Below are 17,698 nucleotides of genomic sequence, written 5' to 3' on the forward strand. Positions count from 1 at the left end.
AGAGAGGTAGAGACACAGGCTGAGGGAGAAGCAGGCTCCGTGCGGAGAGCCTGATGTGGGACTTGATCCCAGGATTCTGGGATCATGACCTGAGCTGAAGGCAGATGCTCAACTGCTGAGCCACCGAAGCGTCCCAAGGAGTAGGTTTAGAGAAGAGGAGAGGGTTCAGGCAAGGAGAAAAATATATAATAAAAGGATCTGAGAGGTGCCTGGATGGCTTAGTTGGTGGAGCATGCAGCTCTCGATCTCAGGGTTGTGAGTTTGAGCCCCACTTTGGGTGTAGAGATTACTAAAAAATAAAATCCTAAAAAAAAAAAAAAAAGAAAAGAAAAGAAAAGAAAAGAAAAAAGGATCTGAGATGATCCATGGAATGCTGTGGGCACACAGAGCAGGAATATCCTCAAACACATCCATAACCTGAACTTTCAAATCTGTCTTCAACCCATCTGTCTCTGGGATTCCCAAGCCAAGGCACTTCACATACGACATGTCCCAAACCAGACTTATCTACCCCACCTCCTTTTCTTGTATTCCCTTCCCACATAATGGCAACCCATTTACCTGGTTTCCTAAGCCAGAAATGTGAGTCATTCTGTGGGACAGAAGTGCAGATGGTAGTTGGATTAATAGGTATGGAATCAGATCCCAGAGAGAAATGTGGGCTGGGGCACACAACCGGAGAGCCCTTCAGGTGGAGTGGGGTTGACATCCTGACGCTGGATTGGGTCACTGAGGGAGAGGGATGTGAGTGGAATCCCAAGGAACATCCACATTTCAGGGAAGGCCGAGGAAAATTAGAGATGGGCAGAAAGAAAGGAGAAAACCAAGAGAACTGGTATCACAGACACCAAGGAAAAGTGTGCAGTTTTTTGTTTTTGTGATGATCTCCATGTGCTTTTTCTTCTTCCTTTTTTTCTTTCTTTCTTTTTACTGAAGTTTAATTGGCATAGAACATTATATGAGTTTAGGGAAGAGCGTTTTGAGAAGTGGTAATGACTGACAAATGCCGCAGAGAGGTCATGTGTAATGACCAAGGATGTGGCCACTGGGTTTTACAATTAGAACAGCATTGGTAACCTTGGTGAGACCTGCATCAGTGATGGAGACAGAAGTCATACTGCAGTGGGCGGAGGAGATAAGGTTGGTGAACTAGTGTAGACAGGGAAAGTCAATAACCTTTTCAACAAACATCACCACGAAGGGCAGGAAACAGGTGGCACACTGGTTTGAGATGGGGATTTAATTTTTTAAGGCAGAAGAGATTTGAGTAGGCAAATGCCGATGCAAAAGCTGGTAAGGAGGCAAAAGAGAAGGTCATCAGAGAGAAAGAATAAAGGCCCTGAGGGCAGAGAGAGGATTAACCCCAGACAGAAGGAATACCCACTTCCAATCTGATGGGAGCAGAAGAGGTTACGAGTGAGAATGAGGATACATTTATAGGTTGGCAAGACAGGAAGGGAAGGAGTTCTTGACTTTGGGGATGCTACTTTGATCAGCAGACGTCCTGATTTAAAATTTTAGAGAATCGAGAGAAGAAGAGCCCTCTCAGTAATCTTTGTTCCTTTTCTCCTTTGAAGACTGCCCAGTTTATTTCTGTTTGGCAAAGGATACATGAGTCTAAGCCAGGTGGTCAAGCGTACCAGGAACAAGCTGCCTCCCTGGGAAAATTCTTGCTCCAGTTCAGGAGCCGTCTTGCCTTGGTTGGCTTTGATGAAACTTTCAAGGATGTGACTCCTTGCAACTTTGCCGGCGTTGTCCCAATCCTGTAAGAAACTCAAGAGCCGGCTAATTGCTGCCTGTTCCTTTATGGAAGTCATGGTCAGTCAGGCCTGAAGTTGGCTACAGGGGAGGGAAAACAGACAGGTTACCAAGATGTTTAGAACCATGCACCTCTAAAAAAAAAAAAAAAATTCACCTCTAGAACAGATCACCTCCTACTCCGACAGGGAGGATTTAGCTGTGTTGTCACAGAATTCCAAGGTGGTAAACGTCTGTTTCACGTTTAAGAGCTAACATTTTAGCTCTTGGGATCCTCTGCTGATGGCAGCAACTAAAAGGACCAGCTGAGATGAAGATGCCTGCTAAAAACCTGGGTCCTGTTTCACCCCTCACTTCACATGGGGCCAGAGATTTGGGGCCTTTAGAGACCTGGCCCTTCTCATACCAATCAGCTAAGGAAAAATGCTCCTTAACCTTGTACCTTGGGCTTTTTATACTAACTCTCTTTTTAAAAAAAATTTTTTTAATTTATTTATGACAGTCACAGAGAGAGAGAGAGAGGCAGAGACACAGGCAGAGGGAGAAGCAGGCTCCATGCACCGGGAGCCCGACGTGGGATTCGATCCTGGCTCTCTAGGATCACGCCCCAGGCCAAAGACAGGCGCCAAACCACTGCGCCACCCAGGGATCCCTATACTAACTCTCTTAAAAACAACTTTAAAAAAAGTTAGTGAGAAGAAAAAGTTCCCATTCCATAGTTGGATTAATGGGCTGTGGTTTGTAGGAGTCTGTGTCCTTGGGAGAGTGTTTTCAGTGGGGGAGGGAAGGTTTAAAATAAACCCGTTTTCCAAAAATAGTTGTGATTGAAAGTGTTATTATCCATAACAAATGTTAGTGCTGATGGGAGAGAGGCATGTGTGATTCTTTTGTCTAACAGACAAGTGAAAGTCATATTTCACATTATCATGGGGTTTTCTGTGATTTACAGAATATTTGTGAAACATTACTTGCAGGGGCCATGATTGATATGGAGAGAACAGCTTGTGTGTAGGGGAGATGTGTATTTCACGAAGACTGTTCAACATGAAATTTACAGTCCCATAAAGTGCTTCTACATCTTCGCCAGAGATCTAGTTAAAAGGACTTTACAGTCTGAAACATCCTAAAATTGATTCTAAATTAACGTTTCCTCACATGTATTTGAGATATTGATGGGGCCCAGCTATCAGAATTTTATTAGGAAGCAATAATCTGAGGCACACGGAGACAGACATACATACACACCAACCTCCACTACTCCCCAGAGGACACTGGATATGTGCTCCCGGGGAAGGGCATCCATGTAACCTCGGGAGTGGAGACAACCACGGATTCCTGTCAGCCTTAGCAGCCAGGTGAAGGGCTGTGGATCAACCTAAACCAAAAATGACTAAAATCCCTCCTAGGATCAGGGATCCATCACTGGGAATGACATTATAGCCCTAAGTCTGACAATAACTTTCAAGGGCCATGGCCACTTGCAACAGCCAAACAGGCCTCAAGAAAATAGAGACGAGTGGCTCTTCTGGACCCAAGGGAAGAGCAGTTGAAACACCACCATTGGCTATTTTATAAGGCAGGAAAGCACCCTGTGCCCACCCAGCTGCCCCCACCCCTGGTGTGGGTGGACCCTCCCTAGCATCAAAATTTAAAGTGCCACCAGAGATGCACCCAGCAATTCTAGGACACAGAGGGAAGGAAACTTCTAGCTCCCCGTTATCCCCCTTGGATCTTCCCTATCTTACTTTTTTCTTTTCCTTTTCTTTCTTTCTTTCTTTCTTTCTTTCTTTCTTTCTTTCTTTCTTTCTTTCTTTCTTTCAATCTTATTCTTTTTTTTTTAACTCATTTATGATAGTCACACAGAGAGAGAGAGAGAGGCAGAGACACAGGCAGAGGGAGAAGCAGGCTCCATGCACCGGGAGCCCGATGTGGGATTCGATCCCAGCTCTCTAGGATCACAGCCTGGGCCAAAGGCAGGCGCTAAACCACTGCGCCACCCAGGGATCCCAAATCTTACTCTTTTCTTAACAGGAAAAGGAAACCACAAATGGCAGCTTCAAAAGTCACAGTGATGCAGCTGTAAACCAGTGACCCTGCAGTGCAGGGACAGCCTGTGGCACCCTGTGAGGTGCTGTGGAAGACGAGGAGATGAATACGGCACTGCCGGGGCCCTGGGGGAGCCCCAGACCTTGAGGTATGGGGGAAGGATGTGAGATCTGGAGGCAGATCTCATGTTCTGGGAGCCAAGGAGAGAGGCCTCCGAAGAAGCCAATCATGCAACTCCTTGATCTCAGACACCTTGGTCAGGACCTCCAGACCCTGAGATAACTAAGTCCTGTTGTTTAAGACCCTCCAGCCTATCGTGCTTTGTTATGGCAGCTCCAGGATCCAAGTAGTGCCCTTACTTCACTTAAACCTGTTAGTATTTACATTATTGACCAGATAGAGACACACGGTTCACTCAAGCTATAAATCACCATTACATTTCCTTTCTCTTGCCAGTTGGTTTCACCTGGATTAATATTTCTGACTACCTAGTGGTATTTTCTTCCAAATATTCCAAACACACAGCAATTTTTCCAAACGTTCAACCCCTAAGTGATCAGTTCCATCTTTCCCCTGGCGACTGCTCTCCCACAGGCCTCTCTCTTTCTGCTCCAGTTTGGACCGGTGGCTTGCTAAGCCTGGCACACAAACATCCTGGGATTTCCCTCTGCCAGTTTTCTCTGTTGACTGTCCCATTTCCCGGACCTGGCTCTTCCTCCTCTTTGGTCTGCTCTCTTATTTGGTCAAAGCACATTCCTCAGTAGTTTCCTAAGAAATGAAAATTACTTCTTGTGTGTATCCTTGAGAGTCTGAAAGTATATTGACTTTGTGTTATACTGGTTGGGTATACAATTCCATGTCGGAAATAAACTTCCCTCGGTTTGAGCCTCCCTAGTGTTGCTGGTTGAGAAGTCTGACATCATTCTGATGTGGCTTGTTTTAATTCCTTTAAAAAAAAAAGATTTATTTATTTATTTACAACAGACATAGAGAGAGAGAGAGAGAGAGGCAGAGACACAGGAGGAGGGAGAAGCAGGCTCCATGCCGGGAACCTGACGCGGAACTCGATCCTGGGACTCCAGAATCGTGCCCTGGGCCAAAGGCAGGCGCTAAACCGCTGAGCCACCCAGGGATTCCCGCTTGTTTTAATTCTTGATGCTTTTAAACACTTTTCTGAAATTGTAGTGTTATATGTCATGTTACAGGTCTTCTTCACTTAGTATTCTAGGCCTTTGGTGGGCTCTTGATCAGGTGCTATGTCCTTTGGGTTTTGGAAATTTCAGGCAATACCTAATCTTTTCATTGAGGAACACATAAATGTCAGTCTGGAGGCTTTTTTTCTGACTCCTGGGGTCTTCGGGACTTTTCTACTTTTGGGTGTGTGTGTGTGTGATGAGAGGGTGGAGGTGCTGGATGCTTGGCATCTGGCATCCTGGGAGTGGGGTGAGGGAGGGGCTGGGGCTGCCACACACGGTGTGTAGGCTTTCCCTCCATCACTCACTTTCCACCCTATATCTCATCCCTGTCTTTCAAACTATGCCTGAGGTCTCTGAGTATGAAGGCCTCCAGGGTTAAATTTCCTTCCTCCTTATGCAGCAAGAGAACTTAGGGTGGGCATGTGCCTTTTTTTTTTTAATTTTTATTTATTTATTTTATTTTTTGGGCATGTGGCTTTTGAGAAAGGAGAGCTGTAGGGTGAGGGCAAAGTGCTCTGCATTCAGGCTTCAGCCAGTCCCCCTATGCTTAGCCCCATTCCTCATGTCTAACCTGTGGTAACTTGGGCCTCCAAGGCACTAAGATTTCTGGAGGTTAAACTGGGTGAACTGACTTGCTTCTTGGTAATCTCTTCTGGTGGGCACTTAGTTTGTAACTTCTTAGGATGTTTCAAGCCAGGTAACATTCCCCCACCTGCCTTCTACCTTTCAAATATTTGTTGAACTTTCATCTGCTGTTGCCTCCACCTCTGAACTTTTGTGACTTAATACCTTCCTATATATATATATATATATATATATATTTAAAGATTTATTTATTTATTTAAGAGAGAGAGAGAGAGATAGAGAGAGCATGAGTTGGGGGAGGGGAGAGGGAGAAGCATGACCCTGGGATCATGACCTAAGCCGAAGGCAGATGCTTAACTGACTGAGCCACCCAGGAGCCTTTATATATATTTTTAAAGGTTTTACTTATTTTAGGCAGGGAGGGGCAGACAGGGAGAGAAAAACTTAAGTAGACTCTGTGCTGAGTGCAGAGCCTGACATGGGGCTCCATCTCACAGCCTTGATACCACAATCAGCTAAATCCAAGAGTTGGGCACTTAACTAACTGAGCCGCCCAGGTACCCTGCCTCTCTGTATTTCTTTAGTGTTATGTCAGGGAAGTTTGGAGAGGTAGGGGAGATACAGGACTATAGTAATGTTTAATTAAGAGTCTGTAGTCATTTATTTTTATCTCAACTTTTCTTCAAAATAAGACCTTTTAAAATGTTTTAAATTTATTTTATTTAAATTAAATACATATAGTGTATTATTAGTTTCAGAGGTAGAAGCCAGTGATCCATCAGTTGTATATAATACCCAGTGCTCATTACATCATGTGCCCTCCTTAACGTCCATCACCTAGTTACCCCATCCTCCCACCCCACCTCCCCACCAGCAACCCTGTTTTTTCCTATGACTAAGTCTCTTATGGTTTGTCTCTCTCTGATTTAATCTTGTTTTATTTTTCCTTCCCTTCCCCTAAGCTCCTCTGTGTTGTTTCTTAACTTCTACATATGAGTGAAGTCATATGTCTTTCTCTGATTGACTTGATGACTAGTTCAATCCCTGTTGTTGCAAATGGCAAGATTTCATTATTTTTTTATGGCTGAGTAGTGGTCCATTGTGTGTGTATATCAGGATATATATATATATATATATATATATATATCATATATATATCACGTCTTCTTTATCCATTCATCTGTCGATGGACATCTGGGCTCTTTTCATAGTTTGGCAATTGTGGACATTGCTGCTATAAACACTCAGGTGCAGGTGTCCCTTCTGATCACTATATTTGTATCTTTGGTGTAAATACCTAGTAGTGCAATTGCTAGATTGTAGGGTAGTTCTATTTTTAACTTCTTGAGAAACCTCCATACTGTTTTCCAGAGTGGCCACACCAGCTTACATTCCTGCTAACAGCGTGAGGGTTCCCTTTCTCTACATTTTCTCCAACATCCATCATTTCCTGACTTGTTAATTTTAGCCATTCTGACCTGTGTGAGGTGGTATCTCATTGTGGCTTTGATTTGTATTTCCCTGATGATGAGTGATGTTAAACATTTTTTCATGTGTCTGTTGCCCATTTGTATGTTTTTTTTTTTTTTTTTTTTGAGAAATGTCTGTTCACATCCTCTGCCCAATTCTTGACTGGATCATTTGTTCTTTGGGTGTTGAGTTTGGTAAGTTTATTATATATTTTTTTCTAGCCCTTTATCTGATAAGACATTTACAAATATCATCTCCCATTCTGTAGGTTGTCTTTTGGTTTTGTCAACTGTTTCCTTTGCTGTGCAAAGCTTTTTATCTTGATGAAGTCCCAATAGTTCATTTTTGCCTTTGTTTTCCTTGCCTTTGGAGACTTGTCTAGCAAGAAGTTGCTATGGCCGAGGTCGAAGAGGTTGCTGCCTGTGTTCTCCTCTAGGATTTTTTTTAAAGATTTTATTTACTTATTCATGAGAGACACACAGAGAGAGAGAGGCTGAGACATAGGCAGAGAGAGAAGCAGGCTCCCTGTGGGGAGCCCAATGTGGGACTCAATCCCAGGGCCTCGGGATCATGACCTGAGCCAAAGGCTCAACCACTGAGCCACCGAGGTGCCCTCCTCTAGGATTCTGATGGATTCCTGTCTCATATTTAGGTCTTCCACCACAAAATAAGACTTGATAAGGATTTTAAACCTCCCCTCCTTCCAAAAACTCCCAAACCAAACAACCAGTAAATACAATTTTAAAAAGGATTAAAAAGAAGGAAAGAGTGGGAAAAGGAGAGAAATGTGCCAACTTCAGGAGGGAGTTGCTGGGATAAATTCTGTATCTGAGTTTTTTCTTGAGGGGATACATAATGTGTCTTTCTTTCTTTCTTTCTTTCTTTCTTTCTTTCTTTCTTTCTTTTTGTGAATAATGTGTCTTTCAAGGTGCAGGGAGGAGAGATGATGGCAGGGAGAAGAAACCAACATTTTTTTAGTGTTTATAATTAGTCACATAGAATGTGTTTTATGGACATTATTTGTTTTAATTCTCTTAAGTTCCTGAGGAGGTAGTTATTATTATCCCTACTTTTCAGATGTAAAAACTAAGGTTTAGAGAGGTTTGCTCTTTTATTGAAGGTCTCACAGCTCAACAGGGGTGTAAACAAACTGCACTCAGATTGTGTAAAACTCGAGTCCAGGTTCTCTCCATTAAACCAAAAGCATTCATTCTGCTCTCCCGTGTATTGCAAAATGTCACCAGTAACCTCTTTTTTTTTTTTTTAAAAGATTTTATTTATTTATTCATGAGAGACACAGAAGAGAGAGAGGGGCAGAGACACAGGCAGAGGGAGAAGCAGGCTCCATGCAGAGAGCCCCATGTGGGACTTGATGCCGGGACTCCAGGATCACCCCCTGGGCCAAAGGCAGGCACTCAACTGTTGAGCCACCCAGGTGTCCCACCAATAACCTCTTGTTGTCAAATTCCCTGGCTAACTTGCAGTCCAATCTTGCTTGGCTTCTGATGGGTTGTGGATGACTCTCCAAACATTTCTTTCCTGACCTCACTCCCTCCTGGTTCTACCCCTCCCTAGAGCCTCCTCAGACTCCTTCGTATGTCTGTTCTGTTCTCTGTTATTTCTCACGCTTTGTAATCTCCTTCACTCCCATCACTTTGTATTACACATGTAGGCTTCCGGACTCCCAAACCCATGTTGTCAGCCTGGGCCTCCCTCCTGAGGACCAGATGCCTGTATCTAAAGAGCTAGGGGAAGTCTTCATCCTTATGTTTCACACACTCTTCAAATCCTAAGTCCCCAGGGTGGCTCAGTTGGTTAAGCATCTGACTCTATTTTTTTTTTTTTTTAAGATTTTACTTATTTACGCTTGAGAGACACAGAGAGAGAAAGAGAGAGAGAGAGAGAGAGAGAGAGAGAGAGAGAGAGAGAGAGACATAGGTAGAGGGAGAAGCAGGCTCCATGCAGGGAGCCTGACATTGGACTCAATCCTGGGTCTCCAGGATCAGGCCCTGGGCTGAAGGCAGCATTAAACCACTGAGCCACCAGGGCTGCCCAGCATCTGACTCTTGATTTTGGCTCAGGTCGTGATCTGAGGGTCCTGGGATCAAGCCCTGTGTTGTTGGGCCCTGCTCTCAGTGGGGAGTCTGCTGGAGCTCCCTCCTTCCTTCAGCTCACCCCTTCAAATAAATAAATCTTTTAAAAATGCATATTTGATATATGTCCCTACTTCAAACTTTTCGGTTGTTCCTCATTACCCTCAAGATAGAGTTTCAAACATCTCAGCCCAAAGAACTTCTGTCTCAATTCTGCCACAACTGAAATCTGACTTCCCTTCCGCCCCGCCCCTTGTCATGGCTTCCAGTGGGAATTAATTCCAGTGGGAATTAATTCCAGTGGGAATTAAGAGGAGGCTGCCAGCGTCGCCAGACTTCACAAACCAGTATCTACATTCCCTGAACTAAATCCTGTCTTTTCCTGTAGCTCAAGCCTCTTGTCCTTCCCCCTTTGCTGTGCCTTGGCACTCATTTATGGGCCACTCCCTCCTGCTCATGAGGGCTTGGGCACCTGTCTTCCTGTTTACCCAAGCGCGGCTGGGCAGTGTCAACATCACCATGTTCTATCTTTGCAATCTGGGTGGCTAGTATCGTCCCTGGCACATAACGGGTGCTCAACAAGTGTTATTTAAACTGACATCCGACACAGTGTGCTCATAATGAGCACTTTAATTTCCTTAACTCCACACAGTGATTAATTAAACAGATGTCCTGGGTGCTGACCCCTAGCCAAGCACTGCCATTGGGACTGGTTAACATGACAAACAAAGTCTTTGCCCTCAAGATTCTCAGAGATTTGGTGGGTGGAGAGAAAGGCAATCTGGTGATTTTAATGAAAAGTGAAAAGTGCTCTGATGGGGTAAATCCCAGGATGTGCTGGAGCAGGTAGGAGAGGCACAAAATCAAGACTATAATGACCTTGAACCTGTACTTCCAACTAACCCAGCACTGATACTCACGATCCACATGCTAAATGCTGTGACTTGCCTGTGACGTCTGCAATCCCCAGCTCCTTACCCTCCCACGTCCTCCATCTGTTCTCAAGACATCTACTCTTGCCACAAAGCAAGAATGTCCTCACAGTCCCTCATGTGATCTGTACCCACACCTGTCCTATCTTCCTTCCCCCTTCCGGAGCTCTCTATCCATCCTTCCTGCCTCTTAGGGCCCTCACTCCGTCCACTGCTCTCTCCTCTGTATCCTCAACTGCTCTACTTAGGTATTTTTCTGTTTACGTACTTAATTCTTACCTAGGCTAAAACAAAAGCAAAACACGAACACCAACCTACTTACCTCAACCACATGACTTCCTCCAGTTACCTCTCTGGTTTTCTCACTTCACAGCAAAGCTTCTTAAAAACCTCTATGCACTCTTTCCTATTCTCCCACTGACCATTCTCTCCTCAACCCACTGCTGATTTGACTTTTCCCTCCCCCACTACCCATCCCCCACACTCCACTCCCATCACTATACTCAGTGTCTCTAACCTCCTAATTGCTCAGTTCAGTGAGGACAGTTCAGTCTTTTGCTCACTTGTCCTGTTGCTGCATCAACTAACACCACTGACCATGCGTCTTGCTCAGAAGGTTCGCTTCCCTGATGCTTCTGCACCATGACATCTCCTGGTCTGCCTGCATCTTGGGCAGCTGCTTCCCTCCGTCCCATCTTGGGCCTCTGGAACCTGTCACATTGCACGAAGGCCTCAGTAAGTTGCCTCAAACACAATTGGGAGTCTCTCTGTCTGACTTCCAGTCTCACTGTCAGCAATTCCATTAAACATGAAACTCAACAAATCGTGGTAGACAAGTGTGTCCCATCTTTATGCTAGGCTTCTAGGGATAAGTGTGAAAAAGACACGGTTTGGGGTGGCATTGAGCCCTCTAGATAAGCAACTTCAGTTTCAATAGTGTACTAGGGGCACCTGGGTGGCTCAGTGGTTGAGCATCTATCTGCCTTCGGCTCAGGGCATGATCCGGGGGTCCTGGGATCGAGTCCCACATTAGGCTCCCCATAGGGAGCCAATTTTTTCCTCTGCCTATGTGTCTGCCTTTCTCTCTATGTGTCTCATGAATAAATAAAATCTTTTTTTTTTTTTTAAAGGGTGCTAAAGCACTATGATGCGGTGAGCACAGGATACTCTGAGAATGTGAGCAAAGGAGGACATCTAACCAGCAATTGGTTGGGATAGTGGCTGTTCCAGAGGGCATTCCAGAAAAGATGCCATCTTGGCTGAAAGGCGATCTGTAGATAGCCAGGTGAGGAGATGATGGAACGGTCTTTCAAGTAGGCAAGTGGAAGGCAGTACGGGCTGTGGTTAGGAACCCAAACACCGGAGCTCCATGACCTCCTACCTCCCGGCTCTGTGACCTCACACAAAGTACTTAAATCCTTTAGGCGTCAGTTCTGTTACCTGAGAAGAGGTGATACCTCACAGGGCCAGTAGACCACCTCACATAAAAAGCTTAGCTCCTATTTTCATTGCTGAGATTGTTCAGAACGGCTGGAGCACAGTCTGAGGGTGAGAGCGGCAAGAGATTAAACTGAGGAAACAGGCAGAGGCCAGAGAATGAATGGGCTGTGCGTGCTGTGCTGCAGGGTGGGCCCTTCATCTAGAGGGCATGTGAAGGTAATGAAGGGTTTGAAGTCCAGAGTGACAAGAGAGTCTGTTCTAGAAATATCATCTTGACTACAGTGTAGAAAGGTGACCGTAAGGGGGCGAGACGGGAAGTGGGGCACCGGTTAGGAAGCTGGTCCCTTATCTTGGCAAAAGATGCTGGTGACAGTAGGGCTGGAGAGAAGCAGAAACGCCAGAGAGGGAGAAGCAACAGGACCTGGTGACGGGCAGTGGAGGATGAAAGTGGGGGAGGAATCAGGATGCCCATCCCACTGTTTCTGACTTCACAGAGAAAATAGGGTCCATCAGGCGCACCGCCCTTCTCTACCCTGCCGGGTCAGTACCCAGCCCTTCCATGTGTATGCGAGTCTGCCCCTCCATCTTCAATCTTTCCATCTTTCTGACTCCCCTTAAACACCTGCTCAATTTTCATCAACCAAAATCAGTATGTAAATGGTGTCTTGACTCCCTTTCCTGCCAGCTTCTATCCTTTCTCTCTTCTTCTCCCCAAACTTTCTCCTACTGGCCTACAGGGTAAAGTCTAAACACCACATGAATGTACAAGGCTATTCAAACTTGGTCCCAGGCTAACCTCATCTCACTTCTTAACTTCCCAGGCCTTTCCAGCCCCTCTGCATCTCATTGCTGCTCTAACATCAAGAATAGCCAGCTTCCTTTTTGTCCTTTGGCTAATTCCCCAAAACAGCAGGGGTTGTTGGTTCTGTGGTCTCACTATGCCCCCTCTTCCCCTACTATTTTGTAAAACTTAACCATCCATCCCACTAGAGTGTGAGTTCCTCAAGGGCAGGGGTTGGTCTTCCCTATCTTTGTGTCCCCAGGGCCTGGCATAATGCCTGGAACAAAATAGATGTTTAATAAATGTGTGCTGGGTGAATGGATGAAGAAATCAGTGAGCTCCTGTTTGGATGGTTATTTCCGAAGGTCCATGATATGTAGGTCCATAAAACTACCAACTTCCCAAAGCCGCCATGTGCAGAGTAGCAGAATCTCCATCCAAGAAGGCCAGTGCGAAGTCTATGAGGCATTTTACAGCTATGACAGGAAATAGCAATGTCAGCAACGGTGTCATCCCTGGACACTGAGGAAGGGATTCAGTGCCATGAACGGTCAGTTAAATTGTAATTGGAGTGAACTGTTCCTCTGCAAACCATAATGTTCTTTAGCTGCAGCCAAATGGCATTCAAGAAGGGGAGAGATTTTTTTGAAATGTCAAGGAAATTATTTCCAATTTGGTGCTCACAACCAGAGACTCTAATGATCAGTGGAAATGAGAAGCAAACAAATTAGCACTAATGGAAAATGGCTTTTGGAAAAGAGGATTTAATTTATAGTCAACTGATCATGGCATGCAGCATGCAGTAAAAGTCAGCCTCACCAGCTTGATCATAAGAACGGAGCACACATGGAATGCAGGAGAAAAATATACGTATGCCATCATGCTTATTGGAATCTCTCTGTAAGTGGCAGCCAATTAAAATAGTCATTATTTTACCTTGGAGAGAAAATGGTCTGAAAAATCAAAGCACATGAAATTAAAATCCGGATTAGGAACCATGGTCCAAATTGGTTTGTTTGTGGCCTTTTCACCTTGGCAAAGTCTTCTGAAAGGATGACAAACCTACTTTGTCTTCAGCCCAGAGTCAACTCTTTGTTTTTAATTTCCTCTCCATTTTCAGAGGTGATTAATAAATCTGGACTCATCCATAAATCATTTCTATAGCAGGCAAATGGCTCTTCTTCATGCAGGGAAACTAAAAATCACAAAAATCTCAAAAAGCCCAGCTATTGTACTAAGTCAAAAGTCCTTAGTGACAAGAGAGAAGAGGTATTAAAAACTAAAAGGTCACTTGGTCTCGTTTCTAAATAAAATTTCTCAGAGGGCTTTTTTTCCTCCCCCTAAATCAAAGACATGTTTCTAAAAGCAAGAAGCCTCCAGGGCATTGCCAGCCTGGCTCCCTGTCCCCAGATGGCCTTGGAGACAAGGCAGTCACTGTCCCCTGTTCTTGCAAGCTCCACCTGCAGAATGGGACAGGGGCCTTCTCCTTGGGCTCCCATCTGAACTCCTCACTCTCAGCTCCCCATTTGGAAAGAGGGAGGGAGGGAGGGAGGGAGAAGAGAGACAGAGAAAGAAACATTCTCCTTCTGACCTCAGGCCCAGCCAGAGGGTGTTCTGGCCTTTACTTCTCCCTCAGGGCATACACACTACAACCGGTCACTTCCTTCTCATAGATTCCTTTCCTTCTGCTCGCCCCTCATACCTTCTTCACAGGTCCCTCCATCGGTTCCCTACAGACTCCCCCATGCCCCATCTTTCCCCCACAGCTGCCTTTCCCTCCATCTTCTCCCCAGAGACCACCTTTCTTCCCATCTCCCTCCTGCAAAGCCCTCTGGCTTCATCCCTCCCCAGACCTACCCTCAGTCTCTACCCAGATCCCACTTTTCCTCTCGGATCACTTCTGCCCCCAACTCTGCTCCACAGACCTGCTCGCATGCTCTCCCCACAAAAAAACTCTCTAGGCCAACCATCATCTTTCTACCCACATTCTCCTCACCCCTGCACTGCTCTGTGCTTCCCCTTCCCTAACCTGATTTCCTACCCTCCTTCCTTCCCAGGCTTCTTACTCTGCCCTCAAAGGCCTCTGTTCCCAATCAGCAGTCTTCTCCACCCTTAGCTTCTGCCTCCCTCAGCCTGTCCCCAGAGTTGGCTCTACCCCAGGTGCCAGGTGCCACTTCTGCAGAGCCCTCCCAGGTGGAAGTTGCTTAAACTCTTACACCCCAGAGGTCTCAGGATTGGCACCGGCGGCGATGGCGGGGGGGGGGGGGGGGAGTGTCTTCTGGCCAAGGCCCACCGAGTTCCTTATTCTACTTTTTTCTTGCAAGAACCTTTACTACTTTGAGGGTCATGCCACTCTGCTGTATTGACCATTACCCTTCCTCATATTCATATCATCACCTATAGACTCCAGAACAATGTACTTAATTCATCAAGGGCTTTGGTACCTGGCTCACAAGCATCCTTTCCCTCTTCAAGTCCTGTCATCACCTAAGGGGACTGGCCATGTCAACATCTTGACTGTGTTCTATGTTCCACTCCAGCCACCAACTCCCATGGCTACACCCTGGACCTTGTCATCACTTGGAACAACTCAAGCTTCATGATTCCACTTTCTGATCACACCTGTCTCATTCAACTATTTCCAAGATATGTGTTCTCCGACTTCACTGGGACACCCAGTCCATAACACTGTCATACTGCTCTTTTATGCAGGGTAGGGTAGGTTCTAAGCTCCATCATCTCAGCCTTTTGCCAGAATCATCCACTTCCTTGTCCTTCATCCTTCCATTTCATCTACCTGATGAAACCCAAACCTGAAAGGATTCAATTAACCTCTCTGCACTAGATAGCTGAATAACTTTTGGGGAAAAATATCTCCCACACAACCACGTAGACCGCTGCTGCTACAATGAATGGTCACCAACCTCAACAGGCCTCATAACTGCCCAGAAATCTGTATGCTGCTCAGTCATCTTGCACCCACTCTTCACTCACTGAGGCTAGTTCAGTCCTTCTCTGCTCTTCTCAGATCTCGCACACCACCTCCAATCCTACTCTCACTGGCTGATATCATGTCCGCATTTCAGAGAAAGAACAAACCACCAAACAAGAATTTCCTCAACTTCCTGCCAACAAAACTACTAATGTACTAATCTCACATGCTTCCTTTTTGTCACAATGTTAGTGTCTCTCTGCTTTTCTAGATGAATTTCTCCATCAGTGCTTTGGATCCCCGACCTTATTCCTTTTCTGGGGGGGTGCTATTGTCTCAGTTATCTCCTTTTCTCTGTTATTTTTTCTTTTTTCCCTTTTGCTGGATCTATGCCAAAAGCATTTCTCTTATCTGAATAAAAACCTCTGTCTCCTTCCAGCTATTGCCTTCTCCTTTTTTTCTTGGAAAGAGCCAATTGTCTCAAAGTGTACAGTTTTCACTTCCTCACCTTCCAACTCACTTCTCAACTCACTGTAATTTGACCTCTGTTCCCACTGCTCCACTGAAACCATTTTTGCAAAGATCACCAACAACTTCCTTGTTTCTAAATCCAGTGGATTTTTTCAGACCTATTTTCTGGATTATTCATCAGCCTTCAAACACTTTCCTCCCTTGGCTTCTGAGACACCATGTTCTACCACTGACTATCTTGCCATCTGCACAGTTCATCTCAATTAATTAATTTTGCAGGTTCAGCCTCCTTTGCAGACATCAGACTTGGGGGCTTCTCAGGGCTCTGTCCTAAGTCTTCTTTTCTTACGCCTATATATACTTTCTGGAAAGCCCAACAAACCTATCCACTGGTGTGGCAGATGTCTACAAGGCACTACAGGCCACCACATTTCTATCTCTGATTTAGACTATTCTCACAGGCTCCAGTCAGGTGTATTCCACTGCCTAAGGGATACTTGCACTTGAAAGTCCCACAGGCATCTCAAACTCATCAGAGCCAGAACATATCCTCTCTTAAAAACCCTGCCACCTCTTCCTTCTGTTTACTCAAGCCAGGAATTTAGAAGTCATTTGTCGTTTCTCCTACATGCCCCACCAGGCACCAAGTCCAGCTCTTTTTTAGCTCCCAAGTGTCTAAGGAATCCATTCCCCCCCTTCATTCCTGCTACCTCCCCATTCTTTAGGCCACCATAATCTTTCCCCATTATTGAAACGACTTCCTGACTAGTCTCCCTCCTTCTCCTAATTCCCAATCCAGTCTCTGCATTTATCATTGATCTTTCTAAAATGCAAATTTGATTGCTCCTCCTTTGCTTAAAGGCCTTCCGTGATTCCCCACTGTCCTCAGGATATCGTCTGAACGTTTGCACTCATAGGTATAAAACACACTAGAAAATTTTTACCATCTACCTATAAGCTCACAGCTGAGTTTGACATCCAAGACCCTCCAGGACCTGGGCAGAACTGTTCTTCCAAGTTAACTCTCACCTTAGTATCTCCTCTGGCCAGAAGACGCTCAAAATTTCTGGCACTCACCCCTGCTTCCAGTCTTAGAGCTCCTGCAAGGAGTCCTTTGTTCTCCATATCCCCACAACTGTTCACCGCCCAGCTCAAGACACATCCCCATTGTCATAAATGCTCCTTCAACACTTCCTGAAACCCCTAAAATACTTCGGGCCCACTCCTTTGTAGTATTTATCTCTCACACAGAATTAGAGTTGGTTCAGGAATGGTTTGTCTCCCTCTCCTTTTAAGACTTATGGTAGTCATGGCCAAAAGCTTCATCTTCAGTAGAGCTCAGCCACCTAATAGGTGCTCAGTAAAAAAATTATTTATTTATTTATGATAGTCACACACAGAGAGAGAGAGAGGCAGAGACACAGGCAGAGAGAGAAGCAGGCTCCATGCACCGGGAGCCCGACGTGGGATTCGATCCCGGGTCTCCAGGATCGCGCCCCGGGCCAAAGGCAGGCGCCAAACCGCTGCGCCACCCAGGGATCCCTCAGTAAAAATTTTTAAATGCATGGATAAATTCAAGAAAACCGTACTCTTTAGCTCCTTTGTATCGTCCAGGAACAAAGCATTCTCTAGAGCCTTCCCCTGAGGACACCACTCCCCCGCCTACCACTCACCCCACCGGCCAGGATAGGCCTCAACATACTGGGTGGAGGATGGGCTGGCACGCGTCCCCTTGGCCGTTTTTTGTACGGTTTTCTACCTCCAGCCCTCGGAGCTGCGTCTCGTAAAGGATAGCGGAGGTAGCGGGTGAGGTAAGTCAAGAGGCACTGCCGTCCACCCCGTAGGATACGACAGGTCGGGGAGGGAGACCCTCCGGTTTCCAGAACACCGCAAATCTCCCGCAGACCCTCCTACACGGGGGGCGGGGACTCTCCCCGACCGGCGTCCCTGCTGACCAATATCTGGCCCAGGCCGGGCGAGCCAGCCAATAGTGG

The 17,698-nt window shown here is 45.8% G+C and overlaps 1 protein-coding gene across 9 annotated transcripts in view; it reads right to left on the reverse strand.

The window, feature by feature from the left end:
• The window catches only part of ARMH1 (armadillo like helical domain containing 1), a 49,640-nt gene extending 32,031 nt beyond the window's left edge, over window positions 1–17,609 (reverse strand). For 6 of the 9 annotated variants that reach the window (XM_055342169.1, XM_055342166.1, XM_055342168.1 and 3 more), the window contains exons 1-2: window positions 17,407–17,609; window positions 1,612–1,839 (exon numbers count right to left, since the gene is read on the reverse strand). In XM_055342169.1, coding sequence (XP_055198144.1) covers window positions 1,612–1,817 — 206 coding nt within the window. In that variant the 5' untranslated portion in view covers window positions 1,818–1,839; window positions 17,407–17,609. Of the gene's footprint in view, window positions 1–1,611; window positions 1,840–10,677; window positions 10,792–17,377 lie in introns of all 9 variants that reach the window. The other 3 variants (XM_055342162.1, XM_055342163.1, XM_055342167.1) reach the window with 3 other exon arrangements.
• Between the last annotated feature and the right edge of the window lie 89 nt (window positions 17,610–17,698).

Source organism: Nyctereutes procyonoides, unplaced genomic scaffold (assembly GCF_905146905.1).
Source record: "Nyctereutes procyonoides isolate TBG_1078 unplaced genomic scaffold, NYPRO_anot_genome, whole genome shotgun sequence".
NCBI classification, from domain to species: Eukaryota; Metazoa; Chordata; class Mammalia; order Carnivora; family Canidae; genus Nyctereutes; species Nyctereutes procyonoides.